The 21,411-nt window shown below is 43.9% G+C and overlaps 2 protein-coding genes across 4 annotated transcripts in view; one reads left to right on the top strand and one right to left on the bottom strand.

Moving 5' to 3' along the window:
- Positions 1–328: 328 nt before the first annotated feature.
- Positions 329–2,614, top strand: POP5 (POP5 homolog, ribonuclease P/MRP subunit). Its single transcript, XM_004281415.3, has 5 exons — positions 329–429; positions 497–639; positions 1,682–1,831; positions 2,013–2,096; positions 2,209–2,614. The coding sequence occupies exons 1-5, from the start codon at positions 410–412 to the stop codon at positions 2,322–2,324; spliced, it is 513 nt and encodes a 170-aa protein (XP_004281463.1). The 5' UTR covers positions 329–409; the 3' UTR covers positions 2,325–2,614.
- A 1,903-nt stretch (positions 2,615–4,517) lies between these two features.
- Positions 4,518–21,411, bottom strand: part of RNF10 (ring finger protein 10) — a 31,079-nt gene continuing 14,185 nt past the window's right edge. The window contains exons 4-17 of one of the 3 annotated variants that reach the window (XM_004281416.3): positions 20,262–20,352; positions 19,049–19,233; positions 18,833–18,969; positions 16,014–16,174; positions 14,565–14,690; positions 13,983–14,259; positions 13,635–13,768; positions 12,514–12,631; positions 12,174–12,275; positions 11,005–11,160; positions 8,110–8,210; positions 5,663–5,720; positions 5,407–5,565; positions 4,518–4,806 (exon numbers count right to left, since the gene is read on the bottom strand). In XM_004281416.3, the coding sequence (XP_004281464.1) occupies positions 4,730–4,806; positions 5,407–5,565; positions 5,663–5,720; positions 8,110–8,210; positions 11,005–11,160; positions 12,174–12,275; positions 12,514–12,631; positions 13,635–13,768; positions 13,983–14,259; positions 14,565–14,690; positions 16,014–16,174; positions 18,833–18,969; positions 19,049–19,233; positions 20,262–20,352 (1,882 nt within the window). In that variant the 3' untranslated portion in view covers positions 4,518–4,729. Of the gene's footprint in view, positions 4,997–5,406; positions 5,566–5,662; positions 5,721–8,109; positions 8,211–11,004; positions 11,161–12,173; positions 12,276–12,513; positions 12,632–13,634; positions 13,769–13,982; positions 14,260–14,564; positions 14,691–16,013; positions 16,175–18,832; positions 18,970–19,048; positions 19,234–20,261; positions 20,353–21,411 lie in introns of all 3 variants that reach the window. The other 2 variants (XM_033408753.2, XM_012537333.3) reach the window with 2 other exon arrangements.

Raw genomic sequence — 21,411 nt, forward strand, 5'->3', positions numbered from 1 at the left:
GCAAAGTGTTGCCTTCAAAAGTTCCACCGTCCATCTTGGGGAGAATATATAAGTGCACACACGACTGTGTTGCAAGCTAATAGAAGGTAAACGTCCTGGAGGTTCCGAATGCCGCGGCTGCGTCCTACACAGCGGTGGAAACTCCAGCGTGGGGCGTAACCACCCATCACAGCACAAGGTGTTCAATCTTGGAATCCAGCTCCCAGACAACTCAAATCAGCGAAGAGCTGAGCAGGCCGCCTGCGCTCCTCAGAGGGAGGAGGAGCTCGAAGGAGACCGACACGGGGCTCCGCCTACCTTCTAGCTCCGCCTCTCCCTCTGAGTGGCTGCCAGGACAACTTCCCATTGGCCGCCGACCAGAAAGCAGACATCCGGTTTGCGGATCCGGCTGCTGGAGGCGGAGGCCGCAATGGTGCGGTTCAAGCACAGGTAAGCAGACCCTTGCCCGGTCCCCAGCGGCCTGGCCCCGCGCTCACCGCCCTCTCGCCCGCCTTAGGTACCTGCTCTGTGAAGTGGTGTCTGACGACCCCCGCTGCCGCCTGAGTCTGGAGGACCGAGTGCTGGGCGGCCTGGTACGGGACACGATTGCCCGCGTGCATGGGACTTTCGGCGCGGCCGCCTGCTCCATCGGCTTCGCGGGTGCGAGGGTGCTGGGGAACCGGGGGCTGGCGGGACGTGGAGGGGGCTGTGGCCAGAGGAGGGAGAAAGAAGGGGCACAAGCGACCCCAGCAACTGCGAAGCCCTGTGCACAGTCCTATGTAAGATATAATCCTTTAGGAGTTTGCTGGATGCCTAATGGTTAAGCCTCCTCGCTTCCAATGCAGGGGGCACGAGTTCGATCCCAGGAGGGGGAACTAAGATCCCACATGAGGGGGGTGGGGGTGGGGCAAAATAAATTAAAAAAAAGATATCGTCCTTTTTAGGAATCTCGGATCCGAGCCCAAAGTCTGCGTGAGTCCAGAGTTAGGCAGAGAGCTAAGAGCAGTAAGCAGTGAGACTTTGGGCAAGAACCCCCTGTACCTATTTGACATATGTATCGAGTTTAACAGGATGGTGAAAATTAAATGAGGGAAGCCGTGTATGGTTCTAAGTTACTTGACTGGTTACGTTGACATCACATGGAAAAAACATTGTCAAAATTAACCCTGAAAAGGGCCTGTGAAGTACAGAATGTGTGTAGGTAAATGTAGAAGGCCCTTTCAACAGGCACTCTATGTAAACTCATTCTCTTACCATCTACTCAAAATTGAATCCAGTATAAGGAATGCACGTAGGCACAACTCTCCTACATCAGGTGAGACCCAGTTGGCTGCTACAAGAACCTGCATAGACCAGTTGCAGAGCAACTTGCTTTTCAGCCAAGGGTTTTCTGAGGAAGGTGGATCTATACACTCCCCACCCATTCATTAACTAGTCAGTCGATTAGAAGACCGTTTTAAATTCTGAATTCACCAATTCTGAGTGGTGTGCGAGGCACTGGATGTTGTTTCTCTCCCTTCTGTAAATGAAGGTCTGTCCTAATTTTTTTTTCTTCAGAAATCAGTTCTTGCTTACTGATGCATCCCAGCTGCCACTGCCTTGAAGGATCTCTAGCGCATAGGCTCTCAATTACCCCAAGATGTTTAACCCATTCCCGAGAATCCAGAGTTTCCCCAAATGATTTTTTTTTTTCCTGCTGTAGTGCGATACCTCAATGCCTATACTGGAATAGTGCTACTTCGATGCAGGAAGGAATTCTACCGGCTTGTGTGGTCAGCTCTTCCCTTTATCACATACTTGGAGAACAAAGGACACCATTACCCGTGTTTTCTCAACACCTTACACGTGGGAGGTATGGGTGCATGTGATATGTCTCATTTCCAATAGGTAACAAGTTCAGCGTTCAGTCTTCAGTGGTGGGTGGGTCTTCCTGCTCTCCTGCCAAGAGCAAGATACTTTTTCCTAGCTCTGCAAGACTCTTGAGGCAAACACTTTTCACAAGCTGTTGACCACAAAGCTCTTTCATGTGCCAGGTACAATCAGAACATGTCAGAAGTTCCTGATTCAGTACAACAGGAGACAGCTGTTGATCCTGTTGCAGAACTGCACTGATGAAGGTAAGGCACGCTAGCCCTGTGCCCACTGAGCAAGTGACTGGCCTCCTCCTCCAGCTGAATGAAAGGCCACTCCCAAAGACATCTTTAATCACCCGTACTGTACTTTCTTCAGGAGAACGAGAGGCTATCCAGAAGTCTGTCACAAGAAGCTGTTTACTAGAGGAGTCGTCGGCTGGGGAGGAGCTTTCAGACAGTGGTGGTGAGGAGGCTGCTGAGGCAATGGAGTGAACCTCTACAGACTGCCCTGTGCCCCAGCCTCAGGGCCCACTTGTTGGGACAGGACATTCTGGGAGGCAGCAGCATCTTCTGTACTTCTCAAACAGGATGACTGCTGACCAGAGGCCAAGTGACCAGCTCAAAATGGACTTATTTGCTTAAAACTAATCGAAGTCACCTTTACCCAGCATTGCCTGGTTAAGTGGTTCTGGAGGTTGTGAAGCCCCTGGAGTTATAGACATCTTTGTATCTAACTGCCTGGCTGAGAGCAGGTTTAATAAATGTATTTGGCTTCTGTAGTATTTAGTGCGCATGTGAAGTTCATGCTTGGCCTAGTCTCTTTCACCCCTCCACCCTCGGCCGGAAAACTGGCTCCCCATGTGGTACTAGATGCACAGCCTCCCACTTGAAACCTTGTACCCCTGCCCCTAGGATGGCCCTAAGTAATCCAGGTCACTCAGAGTAGCAGTTTTAGTGAGACACAGCAACTAAACTGGCACAGATCTATAGCTGGTCTCAGTACTGACCCACAGGACCTTAAGAATTCCAGATTCCTTGCCAATACTTAACCAGGTAACCTGACAAAAAATACAGTTCTTGCAGTTTTGAGTGGGGAAAAAACCTGGTCTCACCTGACCTCATTATTACAAAGTCAAGCAGCAGCTGCCAACTTCTGGTAGTTTTCCACAGTTCCACCCTTCCCCATTGCCTTTTACCTGCCTGGTACCTGAAGGCAGGTGAGACAGTGCACTCACAGGAATTAGGAGGGAGAAGAGACTATGATCAGTTTTGGTCTGCTACCTATGAAAGACATTTCTAGGACCTATTTTCTCCTTAATGAAATGGACATCAAAGTCCCTTAAATATTTAACAAAGATTTGTGATTTTTTGCTTCACATGCCCCTTCATCCACCCAGAAGAGTTCCTGACCCAGGATCTCTTCCTTTTAAGAATGGGAGGTTAGAGTTAAACCCAGCTCACGAACCCTTTAGGCCTGACACTAGGAAAGGCATTACTCGAATTGCTCAAGCTCATAGTAGCTATTAATCTATTAAGAAGTATAGGTCTTCCCTGGTGGCGCAGTGGTTGAGAGTCTGCCTGCCGATGCAGGGGACACAGGTTCGTGCCCCGGTCCAGGAAGATCCCACATGCCGTGGAGCGGCTGGGCCCGTGGGCCATGGCCGCTGAGCCTGCGCGTCCGGAGCCTGTGCTCCACAACTGGAGAGGCCACAACAGTGAGAGGCCCACGTACCACAAAAAAAAAAAAAGTATATGTCTAGCGACTTCCCTGGTAGTGCAAGGAGTAAGCCTCAGTGCTCCCAATGCAGGGGGCCCAGGTTTGATCCCTGGTCAGGGAACTAGATCCCACATGCATGCTGCAACTAAGAGTTCACATGCCACAACTAAGGAGCCCGCCAGCCACAACTAAGACCCAGTGCAACCAAACAAATACTAAAAAAAAAATTAAAAAATAAAAAAAGCTGCCCTGAAATCATCTTAAAGAAACCAGAATGCTCACAATGCTTGTGCAGGTGATTTATTCCAACTATTGGCCTTCATCGTCTATTACACCTAGAGGTTACTTTATTAAGCAGCAAAATAGTTCACATCAGCCAACTTCAGCTGAAACCAAGGCATAAGACTGCTCTAGGCAACAGGGAGGCAGTGGGCAAGCCCACCGCTTTTAAACCTGTCCTGCTCTTCCTCCGGGTGTGCCAGGCTCCTCTGTTCCTGTAACTCAGGCCACTGTCACTTGAAACAAGCTTGATCCAAAGGTTGCCAAGTCCCCAGGCTTCCTTCGTCAATGACAGTTACAGCTTTCCTTGCCAAACAGAAGCCACGTTCAAGAGGCAAAACCCTCCATCACACATGCCAGTGCAACCTGGGTCTGACACCACAGCGTGGTTATTTGTCAGAAGAAAAACTGCAATTTAAGCTGGGTGTCCTAAATCCATATTATTCCCATCCCTCTGTTTCTTAAAGATAACAAGAGGAGAACTGAACAGATAGAAAAGATTCAACTATTAGGTGTGCTGAAAGCATGGTGCCCTGACACAAGATATCACAGCAGAGCAATGCTGTAACACTAACACTGATGTGGGCTGCTCCAAGGGACTCAAACTTAGTTCGGGTTGAGAAAAATTAACTACACATGGGTCAAAAAGACTAACCTGGCAACAAACTAAAAACCGTGGCAGGAAGAGATCTCTTGTGAGTGTCAATACTTTATTTTGGTGTGAAGACAGGAAGCTGGAAAATACACTGTATTTAAAATTTTCTTGGTTCCCCCTCACATTGTGGAAACCCCCTCCCCCCAGAGCTAATCTGTTCAAACTCAAATACTTAAAAATTACAGCAGCAAAACAAAAGCGCAGAAAAAAGAAAACCAGATGGAGAAGGTAGCCAGGCCAGTAGTGTCACTTGGTGTGGACGACTGAGGTGCTGAACAGGAGCTTCTGTTTCTGTTTTTTTCTTTTCTTTCCTCCTTTCTCTTCTAAACAGAAAACAGAAACAGCTTAGCTTAGAATGCCATCGCCTTGCCCCTGGCCAGTTTTCATTAATGATAGTCGCAGGCAGCTAGGAGTGCAGGCTCTGGAATTAGACCTGGATTCAAATACCAGTCCTTGCACACTCTGGTGTTTGTCTTCAGGTACATCACTTACGTCCCCAGCCCAGCTCCTCGTCTGTAATGTGAATTATACCCATTTAATATGGTATTGGGAGAATAAAATTAGCACAACGCCAGGCACACAGGAAGCACGCATAAATGCCAGTGTTGTTCTTATCTAGTTCATGAACACCACAGAGCCGGGGTGTGCTTCAAGCCTGACCTTCTTCATCTATTAGCCACCCTCCACCACTGTGTCTTAGAAGATTAAAAAAAAAAAAAGGTCCTCAGAATTTCACACCAAGGCCTCAAAAGAACTAATCTGGGGTGCAAAAAGGTGCTAACGTACCAAATGGAATGTTAGTTGACACTAGAATGTGAGCCCTGAGGCTCAGAGGGAAAAATGCAACTGATTAGTGATGTCTGCCACTGGATCCAGGAGGGAATGACACCCCTGAGCTGAGCACCCCACTTCTGTGCCTTTACCAGAGAGGGGATCTGAAGTAGCTGGCGTGTCCAGTTTCATGAAGGCTGCTTCAATAGCTTGGCTGAAGGAATTCTGGAAACTGGGCACAGGAACACGGTCTGAGTTATCACTCTCCCCATCGCTGTCCACAGGGGCAGGAGGACCTAAGCTGTTTTCACCTAAAAAACACCAGTGTTAAAATTGTAGAAACAACACTAGAGCCTTTTACCTTCTGAAAGGGGCCAAATTTCCCCTTTACCAGAGGGCTGTTCTCACCTTTCTTTGGAGCAGTTTTGGGCCACACATCTGCTTTTGCTTTTCCAATTCTCAGCATCTGCCGAAGTGGGAAAGGGGAGGAAACAATTTAAGTAACTGACGCCATTTCTTCTCCAGACTCCTACCTTGACACTGACTGGTACGGGAGACAAAGAACCAACTACCCCTCTGGGAAAAAGATTTTCTAGATACTTCTCTCCTTAACACTGTTTTGGTCATGTCCTCTATATCCTGACCAATGGAACTGGCAATGAAACTCACAAGGTGGGAAACCTGTTGTTCCTTAGGAAACAGGTAAAGCATATTGCAAAGAAGGCACAAGAGATTCATACTCAGATTCTGAAGCTGGGAATCCTGACTCTGTGTCATTGCCTGCTTCTGACAAATTTTCCTACTCTTCTGGAGACTCCTAAAAACATCAACCTCTTAGAATAAGGAGTGTACAGGACCTTCCAATTTTAAAACAAACCACCTGGCTATCAAACCTCAGTTACTTAAGGCCACAAAAATCAATTTAACTTTATCTCGAAACTGCTCCCACAGCCCTCGTTACCTTGTGGTCTTTGCTTTTCCAATAGTTCCTTAACTATTAACTTTTAGATCCAGCCATAAACCATATTCCTGCAAGTACAGTAAAATCAGAACAATTCCTCTTGCCCCTGAGTGAGGAAATTTTTCATCCCACTTGGCCAAGACCAGCTTTGTAAGTGCTGAGGGCCACTATGCATCCCAGCTGCCACACATACCATGCCACTCAAAGCAGGGTGAATTTTACCAAAAGACAACCCCAAGAAGATACAAGTAGGAATGCCTGTCCTAAATGTTTACCAAAGTGGGGCTTGCATGTTGTGCAAGATGAGTTCAACTGGCAGATGCTGATTTCACTGATAAACTTCATCATGTGCCACACTTTGATGATCTGCTCCCTTGGTCCCTGGGAGTCTGGGGTCCAATAGTATGACATCTGAATCATCTTACTCTTCCAAGGTCATTAAAATATATCACCTATATTTTAATCTTGACAAAAATGTTTAAATGTTTAACCTGAGTCCACTCATGAAGAAACAATCAGAAAAATCTCAACTATAGGATAATCTATAGAACAACTGGTCTGGATGCTTCAAAAATATCCATGTCACAGGTAAAAAACAAAAAAACAGAAGCCAGAGGAACCGTTATGGATCAAAGGACACTAAAGAGACTTGAAAACCTAAATGCAATGAATAGTCTTTGATTAAATCTGACTGAAAACAATACAGGACACTGAAACAAATGGGAAAATAAAAATATGTGGCATCTTAGATAGTATTAAATCAGCTGTCTTTGATGTGATAATGGTAATTGTAGTTATACAGGAGAATGTCATTTTGGGGGCATGTATCTGCCAAGTATTTAGTTGTCAAGTGTCATTCATGAGGTCTGTAACTTACTTTCAACATAGCAAAAAAAAAAAAGAGAGAGAAAAGCAAGCAAATATAGCAAAATAGTAACAACTGGTAAATCTGAGTGAAAGGTATGAATGTTCATTATACTATTCTTTCAACTCTTTAAGTTTGAAGTTTTTCAAACTATAAAGTTGAAAAAAGCAATGGCAGTAAAACCTAGCTAAAAAAACAACTTAGGCATTGACCTAACTCCTAGGAGCCACTTGCTTATAACCTCTGAAACCTAGCAGTTCATTCTCAGGATTGCTCTCAATTATTTCATCCTCCTTGACTTCAAAGACTCTCCTCACCAAAGTTCAATTCCTGCTTATTCCTCAGCACAAACTGCCGTTTGTACGTGAGAAATACCCAGATCAACTAACTGCTCTAAAGAACTGTTAAGCTAACGATTCCAAACTAGCCCCAAAGAAGTGAACACTAACCTCCTACAAGGCTGCTTGTCAAACTGTCTGTCCATCTTCCTCAGTTATCTGAATACAGAAATGCTGAGTGTTTTGCTTGTTTTAAAGATTAATACTGATCTGACATCAAATCTCACTAGCCTAGTGTTGCCTCCAACCCAACTCCTCAAGAAAGCTGATTTGGCTACTTACAGGATAATCAAGACAACTTTCCCTTTCCCAAAGTGAAGAAGAATGGTTTATTGTATGTAACAGATACCACTGAATCAGAGGTCCTAGAACCAGGGACCAGTTAAAATTGACTAACATATCCCCAGCCCCTAGAACAGTGCTCAGTATAAAAGTATCTATTGATGTGTTAAATAATTAAAACTCCTGATTCTTCCTCAACTACTCTTAGCCACTTTCCTTGGTAAGTCTATGGTAATATCTGAGACTAACTCCATGACCTTCCATCTTTAAAAAGCCTTCCATCATTATTAGAGTCAGTGCAACATTAGCCTGTAAGTCTCCCCATCTCCAACAGAGGGATTTCCAGAAAGAACAAGCATCAGAGTTCATGTTAAATACCCTTGGGCTGCTTCACAAGCAACAGGTTTACCTGGGCAAAGGAAGGGAAGGGAGAGTCTTCTTCCAGACTCCCAACGCAGAATGAAGAACTGCCCTGACTGGCCGTGGGTGACAGAGGGGTCAGCAGGAAGTCTGAAAGGGAACCAGAGACCTGATTATACAAGTCAAGTTCCAAAAAGTTAGTGTCCTGTTAATAAGAAAGAAGAAACAAACCCAGAATCGGGTCTGGATAATTACCAACCCTGCCTCAGAAAGCTAACTGTGATCCACTTTCAACTCTGCCATATGCTTATAAAACCAAGAACATGGCCTATTGTTCACAGGAGTGATCAGCATAGAGAGAGAAAAGTTTAATGGTTACAATAACACTAAAAGGCATAGTAAAATCTATTCCCACGGTAAGAAAAATCCTCTCCACATCAGCCGGTTCTCAAGGCCTAGGTATCGGACTGTCAGAGAATGGTTTTATATGGATGAAAAAGCTCCAAGAAAAGATATAAAATGTAATCATGTCAGCCTTTATGTTCCCGCCAAAAGAAGTCTACGACCTGGGAATATTCAGTTAGAATCCAAAACACATACAGCAGCAAAATCCAGCAAGATGCAAGCTTTTCCCTGATACTCCCTAGGGAAATTAGTCTTTTCCATCCTTTCTGACCTAGGGTTGAACATTTCCCACAGATCAGTCTACCCACTGCCCTGATCACTGCTGGGAGGGAGAGGCCTATTCTCTCTCCCAGGAGCAGGCCCTGCCACAGTCAGCCAGGGCTCTGTGGTACTTTTATTCCTAGGACCATCCAACTGCTCTTGCCTGAATACATTGAAGCCCAAATAACTTCAGAAAAGCTAGTATGTGAAAACGCAATCTTTTTATCACAGATGATGTAGTCAATGTTTTGCCATGTTCCTTTAGTAGCTTTAGTAGTTCCTTTAGTAGCTCTCTTCTCATTATGAAGAGCATAAGTGTTGTGCAGCCCTCAAGACCCAGATTCTAGTCCCAGTCCCTGCCACTAACCAAGTCCCTGCCTTGGTCTCAGGCTCCTAAATCTGCCAAGTGATGGGCATATGATCACAAGGGTCACCAAGAGTTTTAAATATTCTGATCTTGGACTTTTCATTGAAAATGCCTGACAAAAATAAATTTTAAGTATCAGAAACTATCTGCCAGGAGGATGAAGATCAGAAAAGACAGCTCTCTGAAATTATAGTAACTCCTTTTAACTGTTTAATTTCATGACACATTAACACATTCTATATATAAAGAAAAACATTTTTAAAAGGCTGAAGACCTATACCCTGAGAAAACCATAATTCAAAGAGAGTCATGTACCACAATGTTCACTGCAGCACTATTTACAGTAGCCAGGACATGGAAGCAACCTAAGTGTCCATCAACAGATGAATGATAAAGATGTGGCACATATATACAATGCAATATTACTCAGCCATAAAAAGAAACGAAATTGAGTTATTTGTAGTGAGGTGGATGGACCTAGAGTCTGTCATACAGAGTGAAGTCAGTCAGAAAAACAAATACCGTATGCTAACACATACATATGGAATCTAAATAATAAAATAGTTCTGATGAACCTAGGGGCAGGAGAGAAATAAAGACGCAGATGTAGAGAATGGACTTGAGGACACAGGGAGGGGGAAGGGTAAGCTGGGACAAAGTGAGAGAGTGGCATGGACACATATACACTACCAAATGTAAAACAGCTAGTGGGGGGGCTTCCCTGGTGGCGCAGTGGTTGAGAATCTGCCTGCCAATGCAGGGGACACGGGTTCGAACCCTGGTCTGGGAAGATCCCACATGCCGCAGAGCAACTAGGCCCGTGAGCCACAACTACTGAGCCTGCGCGTCTGGAGCCTGTGCTCCACAACAAGAGAGGCCACGATAGTGAGAGGCCCGTGCACCGCAATGAAGAGTGGCCCCTGCTCGCCGCAACTAGAGAAAGCCCTCGCACAGAAACGAAGACCCAACACAGCCAAAAATAATAAATAAATTAATTTTAAAAAACAAACAAAAAAAAACAGCTAGTGGGAAGCAGCTGCATAGCACAGGAGATCAGCTCGGTGCTTTGTGACCAACTAGAGGGGTGAGATAGGGAGGGTAGGAGGGAGATGCAAGAGGGAGGGGATATGGGGATATACATATGCATATAGCTGATTCACTTTGTTATACAGCAGAGACTAACACAACATTGTAAAGCAATTATACGCAAATAAAGATGCTAAAAAAAAAAAAAAAAAAAAAAGGCTGAAGGCCTCTCAATCCTGACCTCACTCCTTAGAGTGGAACACTGTTACCGGTCTGCAACACAATCATCCCAGTATTTTTCTATACATTTAGACATATAAACCCATACTGAAATGCTTTGTTTTGTGTGGCTTTTTTAACCCAAAAATGGTGTCATGTTTTGTCTTGTCTACAACTTCCTTTTATCTTAAAGGTCTATCCATTAGTTCAGGAAGAGAGCTATTTCCTTTTTCAGTAGGTGTAAAGAATTTCATAGTAAAAATGCTGTAATTTAGCCATTTCCCTACCAGTATACTTTAGGCTGTTTTCTCTCCCTATCATAAATAAGACGACATAAATAAAGATGTTCACACAAACAGGGGGAGTATCTTTAAGGTAGAAACTAGAAATAAAACAGCTGGGTTGTGGAGAAGAATCTAGGTTTAACCATCCTGCTATATGAGCTGCCTGAGGTTTTTAGAAGCTAAGTCGGTACAGCCAATGGAAAAGTGAATCAAATAGTAGCAATTTGATGGATCTCAGGAATCTATTAACTACCCAAGTAAGGTTAGTCCCATAAAGACCCCCACCATGCCGAGATCACAGTTGTAAATTCAGACACTAGGGCTTTGCTTAAGGTCTGTGGCTGGTGGTCAACTTGATTCTTTAAATCCCAACTCTATTTACCTGCTTGGGAACCTGGACTTCTGCTAAGAGAAGAAAGGGAGAGAGCCCCATGGCCCTCGGTGCTGGTGGGACCCAAAGCAGAATCAGAGGAGCAGGTATAGGAATTGAAGGCAGGAAACTGCTGTAGATTCTCTAAGGGAATGTGGACTTCTGGGTCTGCAAAGCAAAGACGAGAATGGTAGGCCCACGTACAGAATCCCTCAAATCTTTTCCAACAGTTGTGGACAGTCAATATGAATCCCCCAGGGATCTGAATGATGGAGACAGAGCTTTAAAACCCAAATTTATAGTAACTGTCACTTTATAATATGCCTTTGTTTTAGTATAAAAGCCTTGCTCTAACTCTTCTTGGTTGAAGCTAGGTGATAAACCTGGGGGTTAATTATAATATTCTGTATACTTGTGTTTGAATATTTCCATAATAAAAAATTAAAACAAAAAAGCCTTTGCTCCTGAAACATCACTTTTCTCAACTATTCAGGACTTGTGCTTTAAACAGCTACACAACACTGGTATGCCAGCTATACACTTATCCCAGTTGAAGAAGTAAAATTTATGTTTACCATACCACATGGAGTCAAAATAGTTAAGTCCTTTCCCTAGCCAAGGACTCAATTCCTTGTTTTCAGGAGGTTAACTAGACCCTCATGTCACACAGTCCTTGGTTCAGTGAAGCTTATGTTTAAGAACCAGATCAAAAGATTCTACTTACTGGTTATTAAGGAGCTCAAATCTAACTTCCTGCAGGTATTTCCTAGTTTGTCAATAGGTCTCTACTATTTCAAACTCTCCTGGTAGACTTGCTATGTATAGATGTCTCCAGAGTCAAAGGTGAGGCCAACAATGTATCCAGAGAGCACAGGGCCAGTTATCCCCAACATGCAGCAGATCTCCAATTCCCTTCCCCCGCCCACCCAGGGTTTTTTCACCCACTATGCCAAAGATGAACTTACTATGTGCTATGCACTTTGACCAACATCAACTCGTTAATTCTCATGTAAGCCTACAAGTAAGGAGGTACTCTCACAACTCACATTTAAGAGCTGAAGAAAGCAAGTGGCAGACCTGACATACGACCTAAATAGTCTGGCCCCTGGGCCCAGGCACGGGATCTCTGTACAATGATGCACAGTTGTGCTCATCATTGAGATGAGAGTTCTTGAACTTACACTTGCCCTGCTTCTTGTTCTCCTCCATCTCAATCCGGCGCTCTCGGCGACGTTCCTCCCGGGCCTTCTTCTGGCGCTGCCGCTTCCTCTTCTCAATATCATCTGCGGGTTGGTGAGGTTGTGAGGAGGCAAATGCAGGACAACCTGGCCATTAACTCCTCCCACTTGGCTAGTAGCTAAGGGCACACGAGTGGGCCCAGCTGGATTGGATGAACGGATGGAGCGTATCAGGAGGTTCTGAGACTCATGACAAAAGCTCCTTACTTCCTCTTGTGGGTTTCTAGTCACAAGAATCCCTAAACTCCACTAAAAAGGGAAGCAAAGTAGGGGGCATTCTCACCTGAGAATATCCCTAGGGTTTCCTTAGAGACCAGAGGAGGCTGCAGAGCCAGTTCACAGATGCTGAACTCGCAGGTGAGCGGCAAGTGAGAGAGGTATCTATGACGCTGTCGCACATCCTACAAGGGAAAAGGGACCGATGCTCAACTAAGACCAGGCCTAACTCTAAGAGCAGAGGTTCCCACCCCAGGTATCAGGCAGTACACCACACCCTCTCAGATGGCAATGGGGCTCAAAGAGTTAGTGCTCAAGTTATCAGCTTTTGAAAAGCTGAACAGAAATTGTCAATTAACCTACCGTAAGGTAGAATAAGCAACCAAAAGCAGTTTTTTGGTTTGTGCTGCAAATGAATGAATTGAGGCTGGTAATGAATGATCTAAAGCTGATCAGCTGTTTCAGCTTTTCTGGGGGTCCACAACAAACAGGGGAGAATAAGGAGGTAAGAGTTATTTACTGGGAAAAAAATCTGGGAACCACTGACTGAATTAATGATAACTGGGAAGGCAGATAAAGCAGGTTTCCCTACTGAGCAAAGCTTGGCCTAAAATAATAAAAAATGAAGGTCATTAATTTAATTTTCTTTTAATTCTTTTTCTGCATGTTTGATGGAAAGTTCACAGTACTTAAAAAATCTCTAAATTTAAGGCTTTTAACCAATTTGTGATCAATACAACTGTAACTCTCAAAGAGCAAATATTCATATATGTAAATTATCAGACACTAATTCACAGGTAGCTGCTAAACCAAAAATTCATAACGAGCTTGTGTAAGCTACCTTAAAGCCTCCAAGGACTTTGTTTTCTTGCCATTTTCTCCCAAGCAATAAGGAGAAACAAAAACAAACTCATCTCTGAAAGTAGGAGACATCTCTATTCCCAAACCACAATAAATGAACCTGTGATACAGGGAGCAGTGGTGAGTGACCTAACAGAACCCCGGCACGGTGGGGGAGGGTCATTTAACTTTTTAAAAATTCACAGGCACCATCACTAACAAAAAGACTTAAAACCTTTCAAGACTAAAGGCCTTGAAAGTTTGTGAACTTGGTTCAGCTAGGCCCACCACAAAGAGACTAGGTTAATGCCGCTTCCTGCCCCTCCACCTCGCAAGGCAGGCCCTTACCTCAGACATGGAATACCCAGCGATCTCCACCACCGTGGCTGAGATCTTCTCAGGGCTCTGTTCCAGGCTGCCATACTCCCGCACGAGGCAGCGCACATTCACGGGGTGCAGGAACATGTGCTGCCCATCCTCCGCTGAAGACAAGTGGCTCTATCACACAATACTCTTGGCCAGTCCTCAAGTCAGGCCTTCCTTATCCCAGGCCCGACTCTCCCTCCCCAAGCTGAAAGGCACAACAGACCCCATCTGCCCAGGAGCTAGCGGCAATACCTCCCTCTGCTCAGAGAGCCAGATCACGTCTCTGAATCATTAAGCAGCAACCCAGCCCTCCTCCTCAGGGACACTCACCTTGGTAAAAGTAGTAACAAGGAGAGCTGCTCAGGTGTGTGATGCTTGGCTTGGTGACGCGTTCCTGCTGGCTGGACTCGGTACAAATGGTCCCCTCTCCAAGATTGTCTTCTGCTAACTCCAAGTCCTCACAGGCCTCTGACAACCCCTCAGGCTCTGGTTCAGAAACTGCTTCCTCTTCCTCTACCAGAGGGAGAGCAAGAGGACGAGGAGGAGAGCCAAGAGAACAAACTTCTGTGGTCTCTTCATCAAAAGCAGACAGATACTCCAGCATGCCCTGTTGGGACAAACTGCAGGTCACAGAAAGAACATGTGGCAAAGGCAGGCACAGGAACCAAGCTCTCTTGAGGTTTACCTTAGCTGTCACGTTCACTGATTTAACATCACTGGGGAAAGAACACACATAGAAAAAGCACATTGGAAAAATTTAAAAATAAATAAATAAATTAATTAAAAAGCACATAGGAAATACTCATAGTTCCCTCTTACCCCAAAAGAGTTCAAACCTCACAACAGGGCCTAACAGCTGAAGAGCAGCACCTGAGGAATGGCAGCCATTTAGTCTGTAACTGGGACACTAACCTTCCTGGGTTGAAAAACGGACTCCTTCGCCAAGGGAGCCATCAGCACCAGTTGTTCCAGAGCAGCCACGACACCAGCAACCTCCCCGCTGCTTTCAGCCAATCCTGACAGAGCCTCTTCCCGAGTCTAGAGCACCAGAGAGAAAACCAGAAACATACTTAGTTTGAAGGGCCAAATCTTACAATGGCCTTTCTCAACAGGAGCAAAAGTTAAAAGGCAAAAAGGAAGAGTCTAAGTACTTAGAATTCTCAATCTTTAAGGGAAGCAGGAAGCAAAAACACCTAGTACTCAAATGGGATGGTACTCTGCTTAGAATCTCTGACAAAGATAACGACAACACTACAAAAAAGCTTCCTGAACAGAAATCCCAGGACACAGGACTAGTCTTCTAGTTTTTACGAGCGAAGCTTTGAGAGAGCCCCAGTGCAGGAGACAAAGAGTCTGGGCAACCCCCACCTCAACCCGGATAGCTCTACTTCTGGGCAGCTCTTCTTCTCCCTGAAATGCATTTGAACAAATGCTCCGCACTACAGAAAGAAATTTAGAAGTATTGGGCTGGCCAAAAAGTTCGTTCGGGTTTTTCGTAAGACATTACAAAAACCCAAACGAACTTTTTGGCCAGCCCAATAAATACACAGAACGCTGCCCAAAGAGGACTTATGAGTCAGAGAGAGAGAAATTCAAATACCAGCTTCACCTCTTATTAGTTATATGTCCTCAAGTAAATTATCTAACCCATGATTCCATCTCCTCATCCATGAAAGGGGATACTTGTTCTATCACACCAGGTTATGGAGCTTAAGTGAGAAAAAAATAACACAGCCCCTTTCATGGGGGCTTTCATTGTTCTAATATAGATCAGTGATTCTCAAAATGTGATCGGGGGATGAGCAGCATCAGAACCACCCTGGAACTTGTGATAATGCAAATTATTAAGCTTACTGAGCCTAGACCTACTGAATCAGTCTCTCAGGGTGGAACACAACAACCAGTGATTCTGATGCTTGTTCAAGTTTAAGAATCTCTATTGTAGACGATACAGGACATAAGGGATTCTATATTTGGATAATTCTTGCTGCTCCAAAATCCTCAGCAGGCATTGCTAGAGCCCGCTGGAGAGGCCATAGTAATTTCTCCACAATGTCCCTCAAATAAAACATCTCCAAAAATAAATCCAAATGTTTTCCTAAAGAACAAAAAAACCCACCTTGCTTAATTAAGAACACAGCTAATCTAGAAACTCAAGGGTCTCAGTTATAAGATCACCTTGACTTGTTCCTTTCAGCTCCAGAGAGCAGTTTAAAAATCTCTAGGTCAACCCCTTCCCCTCCTATCACCAAAGCCCAAAGCAAACCTACTTTTTTAGCCATTCCCCGCTTGTAATCTTAAATGTGGGGCTGAAGTAACTAATCCCCACCACCCCATCCCATTTCCAGTGCATCATCTCACCTTGAGCTCCTGGATAGCTGCCTCAATAAAGCAGGACTCGGGAGTGTGCTTCTCCTCTGCCAGCTGCTGCTCTAGTGCTGCTTTCTCTTCCTGAACCACCCGGTGCAGCACCTGCTCCTTCGAGGCCAGCAGCAATTTGGAGTACTGGCTGTGCTGTTCATCTACAAGAAAGCCAACAAGATGACAGAAATGCGGGACATCCCTGGTGGCGCAGTGGTTAAGAATCCACCTGCCAATGCAGGGGACACGGGTTCTATCCCTGCTCCAGGAAGATCCCACATGCCACGGAGCAACTAAGCCCTTGCACCACAACTATTGAAGCCTGTACACTCTAGGGCCCCTGTGCCACAACTACTGAGCTCGAGTGCTGCAACTACTGAAGCCCGCGAGCCTAGAGCCCGTGCTCTGCAATGAGAAGCCACCGCAATGAGAAGCCCGCGCACCGCAACGAAGAGTAGCCCCCACTCGCTGCAACTAGAGAAAGCCCGCGCGCAGCAACAAAGACCCAACACAGCCAAAAAAAAGCTCACGGCTGTGTGACTAAATAGGAACTTTCATACACAGCTTTTTTCCTAAAGTGAAAACGGACTGATTTAGCATGTTTTCCTTAAAAAAATTTTAGCAATGACCTTAATATAAGGTTTGTAACTCTGACCCCATAACACAAGAAAGCTATCCTAAGAAAACCAAAGATGTAGTCAAAAAATTAATGCTCAGAACTCCCTGGCGGTCCAGTGGTTAGGACTCCACACTTTCACTGCTGAGGGTCTGAGTTCAATCCCTGACTGGGGAACTAAGATCCCACAAGCAGTGAGTTGCAGCCAAAAAGAAACCAAAAAACTGAAAAAACAATGTTCATTAATTATAGCATTATCTTTAGTATTAGAAAAGCTGCAACCAACTAGTAAGTCCAATAAAGGAAGTTAATGATATGATGGTATATTCATTAAAGAGAATTCTGCAGACATTAAAAATGCTTTTCTAAGAAGGAGGAATTTAGTGACACGGAGAAATAACCACATTACATGGGGAAAGAAAAGATGCCAAAGAAGAAAACAATCCCAATCTCACAAAAACATACACGCATAGAAGAAAACTGTACAAGTAACATTTGGGGGGTACCTCTGGATAAAAGGATCATGGATGATTTATTTCCTTTATTTCCCTCCCCCAGATTTTGTGGACTTTAAAATGTAATACACAGATCTCATTTTTACCTTCTGTATCATGTTCGACAGCATGATATACTCTAATGAAAGTTTCTTGTGGAACATTTAGGTTATTGCCAATTTCTATTACACTGTAACAAAAATATCCTTATACATGCTCCTTGGTACAAATGACTTATGATATTTAAGTATAAATGCTGAATCAAAGGTTGTGCATATTTTAAATACTACCAAATCCACCCCCCCCCCCACACACACACACACGCACACACACAAAAGGCTGTATCGATTTAAACTCCTATGAAGAACAAGAGTACCTAATTCCCCACCCCTGCCAAAACCCAGTAAGGGCATGCCTCAGAGATATGCCTGTTTGGTTCCACTGCAATAAAGTGAGCATCACAATCAAGTGGATCACAAATTTTTTGGTTTTCCAGTGCATATAAAAGTTTTGTTTACACTATTCTGTAGTCTATTAAGTGTGCAACAGCACTATGTCTAAACAATGTAGATATCTTAATTTAAAAAATACTTCACTGCTAAAAAATGCTAACCATCATCTGACAACAGCAGGGTTGCCACAAACCTCCAATCTGTTAAAAAAAACAACTCAGTATCTGTGGAGCACAAAACGAGGTATGCCTGTATTTGCCTCATCGTGTGCGTGCGTGAGAGTCATTATGACAGGCATTTTGATTTGCATAACTCTAGGCAAAGTTAAACCTCTGTGGATACTTGGAGTTATTCAGGTATCTTTTTCCTGGAAATGCTTTGCCAGATGCTTAGCCTATTCTACTAGACTGTTCATCTAATTTATAGAACACCTGTATGTTCTGGACATTAATCTGTATTTTAAATGTGTAAACCTTCCCCTAAGTTTATTTATCACCTGTTGACTCTGAGGAGTCTTGCTGGATTTTATTCTTATAAAATCAAATTCATCAATCTTTTTCTTTTATAGCATCTATGGTTTCAGCCTGGTTCAAAATTCCATCCAGGTAAAAAACCTGAGGATTTATAAAGATATTTTCCTGTATTTTCTTTTAAACGTTTTGGATTTCGTTACATTTAATTCTTCAATCCATCAGAAATTGATTTTTATGAATGGTATGAGATAGAGATCTAATTTCATTTTATTTTTTCCATAAGAGTCAACTGTTTCAATACTGTTTATTGAAAAATCTCTTTTGCCCAGAAACTGAAATGCCACTTTAATTCAATGCTCATTTCCATGTGGAATACAGAGAATACAACCTCTTGCACTTCCCCCACTGTAAGCACTGCCCACACTCTAGATCCGAACTGCCTGGCCACCAGTCTGTCTCTTCTATTAGACACCGAGTTCCTTGATGACAGGTGCCAAATCTGGCTGACTGGGGAATCCCCAAAACCTGGGCACAGAGCCAGACACTATTCAACAAAGCTTTATATGTACTTTAATTTTTCATTTTACAACTGAACCAAATTGAAACCAAGAATGAAACCACTTTCTGCAAACTCCACCCCAACCTACTGGAACACTATGACTAATTTGGAAATGCTAGAAATGGCTTGCTGAAAGGCTAAATCTCTGACAGTAAAAAGATATATTCAAGGAACCTTAAAGGGTATACACCCACCATTATCTGCCCCCAAATTAACCGAACTTACCTCCAAGATGAATAGGATGTTCTACATTCATCCATTTGGATTTGGGCAAGGCCACCAACACCCCTTTCTGCCTCTTCATCAGCTGCATTGTAATGGTATCACCAACAACATACTGATGTGATTCTGTGGCAACAACACTGTAACATGGACATTTATATGTAGCAGGGCAAGGAGTTAGCAGACTGGGATCTAATCTAGTAAGTATCTCCATCTTACCTCTTGAGATCCTTCTTATGCACAGAACTGTAACAGATGGGACATTTACTCCAGGTCTTCTCGCTCAATGAAAGATAGTGCAGGATGCATGCCCAGCAGAAGATGTGTCCACAGCGGGTTATCTTGGCTGCAGTAGGTGGATATAGGCATATTGGGCAAGATGGCACTTCATGGCTACAAATGCGCTGAAACAAAATGCCACCACAAGTTAAACTACTTTCAGAAATGACTACAGATTACCAAAGTTAAAGCCTCTCCTCTTCCATCCCCATCCCTATACAGCTCTAACAACACATCTTCACAAAACTGTTCAACAGTGCAGGTATATGTACAATAGCACTTCAAGCAAATCATAAAGGAAACAGTAATAATAGTTTAATATACTAAAACAACTATACAACAGGTATTTTGGGGGTTCTATATCAAAGGGAAAAAATGACAGAAATCAATATATGATCCCATTTACAAAAAAAGATCTATATGTACGCATACATAAAGGCACAAAAAGGTTCTAGAAGTAATGTACCGGTAATTTCCAAAAGAGGAGTCAATGAGACTTCCACTTTATACTGTACGTCTCTACTGTTTTTTTTAAACCAATGCATATAAAACCTAAGTTTCATAGACCTTCTATGTCATTTTCAGATGATTCTATGAATTTTCACAGTAATGGGGAGTCCAGGCTTTGGGTCCATCATTTTGAAACTACATCATATAACCTAGGTGTGACAAGGGGATACCCAGAGCCCGTAACAGAGAAGAGAAAACAAACACAGCAGTAGCTTGGACAGAAGTACAGCTGTGTAGCTCATTTCACCTGTCACAAGGCCAAGGCCTAATCTGATACTGATTACTACAAATGGCTACCAATGAAGCAGTGTCCATGTAATGAGTCCATCCTGGGTCAGGAGGGTAACCAGAGTTCTCATATTCCTCTGATTACTTCTTCCCAGAAGAGAAGAGGTAGTACACAGGACTGCTTTTGTCCTACAGATCAGAGCCCTCCAACACCCAGTCCTGCAGGCCAGAGCCAATTAGCACAAAATGAACTCCAGAAGAAACCAGGACTGATCTCTGGAAAACGTCTACACTAAGGCCAGGCAGAAAGTGGGATCAGCAGTAAACCCAGCCAAAACCGTGGTGCTGTCACCACGGTTCCTTTCTTTAGTCCTCTCTCCCACTAACAGGTTATACGCTTAGCTGAGCTACTCACCACTTGCTCCACAAAGTCCCAGTTGACTAAGGTATCAGGATCAGCAAAATGAACTGTGTAGTCTTGGTCTTCAGACACCACAAACTGGCAGCTAAAAATAGGGAGAGACAAGTAAAAGGCACTGTCAGAATCTACCAACAAGCCTTCAGCAGAAATTCATCATCTCTTTACTTAGAAATCAAATGCAGGCCATTAGCAGCCATGCTTTGTGAAGCACTAAACTAGGACTTCAGCCTCAGTTCCAAGTCCTGGCTCTGGAAGGAATCCAAAGACTCAGCGGGTAGGAGTCTACCATGAACTCTGTTTCTTCTGCTTCCAGGCCCAGCCAAGCTGCCTGCAGGCCCTCCTCTGAACTAAAATTAAGCCAGACTGTGGCTCCATCAACCAGAAGGGAAGCCAGATCTCCTCCCTCACCCCCAGAAACCACTAGTCTTCAAGGGAGTAGAAAAAACTGTCCCCACTCAATCTTTTGAGTACTAGCTTTTTGGTTATTTTGGCCATGCCACACGGCTTAGGGGATTCTCAGTTCCCTGACCAGGGATCGAACCCAGGCCACAGCAGTGAAAGGCTGGAATCCTAACCACTAGGCCACCAGGGAACTCCCACCAGTTTATATAAAGTACTAAATGGTTACTTCAGTCTAGATCCAAGGTCAAACCTTAATTATAACTAATGCCACACAAAAGGAAACAATAGAGAATCAGTATTTGAGCAAATGTATGCCAAGCACTCCAACTTGGCACTCAATTCTCCCTTAAGTAATTTCTCCTCCTTTACAGAGGAAAAGCTGAATCTCAAAGTGGTTAGGTAAGTTACCCAAGGTCGAAGGCCAAAACAAGATTCAAATCTGGATTCAATTCCAAAGCAAACACTTTTACTACCTCATCATGATACTAAAGCATTATTTAATTTTAGCATTTATTTATTTAAGCTAAATAACTAAATTTATTATCTTCTTTTGAGCACCAAGAACATCCACTTGAAACACATCTGTGTTTTCAAAGTGAGGTGAGTGAGAGACAGAGACAGAGAGAGACAGAGAGAGAGACAGAGACAGACAGAGAGAGACAGAGAGAGAGAGAATCAACTCTGTTTCCGCCTCTCTCCCACAGTAGTTTAAAAGAAGACTCTTTGCACCACAAATGCCCAA

Source organism: Orcinus orca, chromosome 15 (genome assembly GCF_937001465.1).
Source record: "Orcinus orca chromosome 15, mOrcOrc1.1, whole genome shotgun sequence".
NCBI classification, from domain to species: domain Eukaryota; kingdom Metazoa; phylum Chordata; class Mammalia; order Artiodactyla; family Delphinidae; genus Orcinus; species Orcinus orca.

What these genes read in the sequence shown, in the direction of transcription:
- POP5 (XM_004281415.3), top strand. Translation starts at nt 410, where the DNA reads ATGGTGCGGTTCAAGCACAG. An exon ending in CTGCTCCATCGGCTTCGCGG is followed by an intron (nt 640 to 1,681) that starts GTGCGAGGGTGC and finishes TTCCTGCTGTAG; the next exon opens with TGCGATACCTCAATGCCTAT. An exon ending in GCAGAACTGCACTGATGAAG is followed by an intron (nt 2,097 to 2,208) that starts GTAAGGCACGCT and finishes TACTTTCTTCAG; the next exon opens with GAGAACGAGAGGCTATCCAG.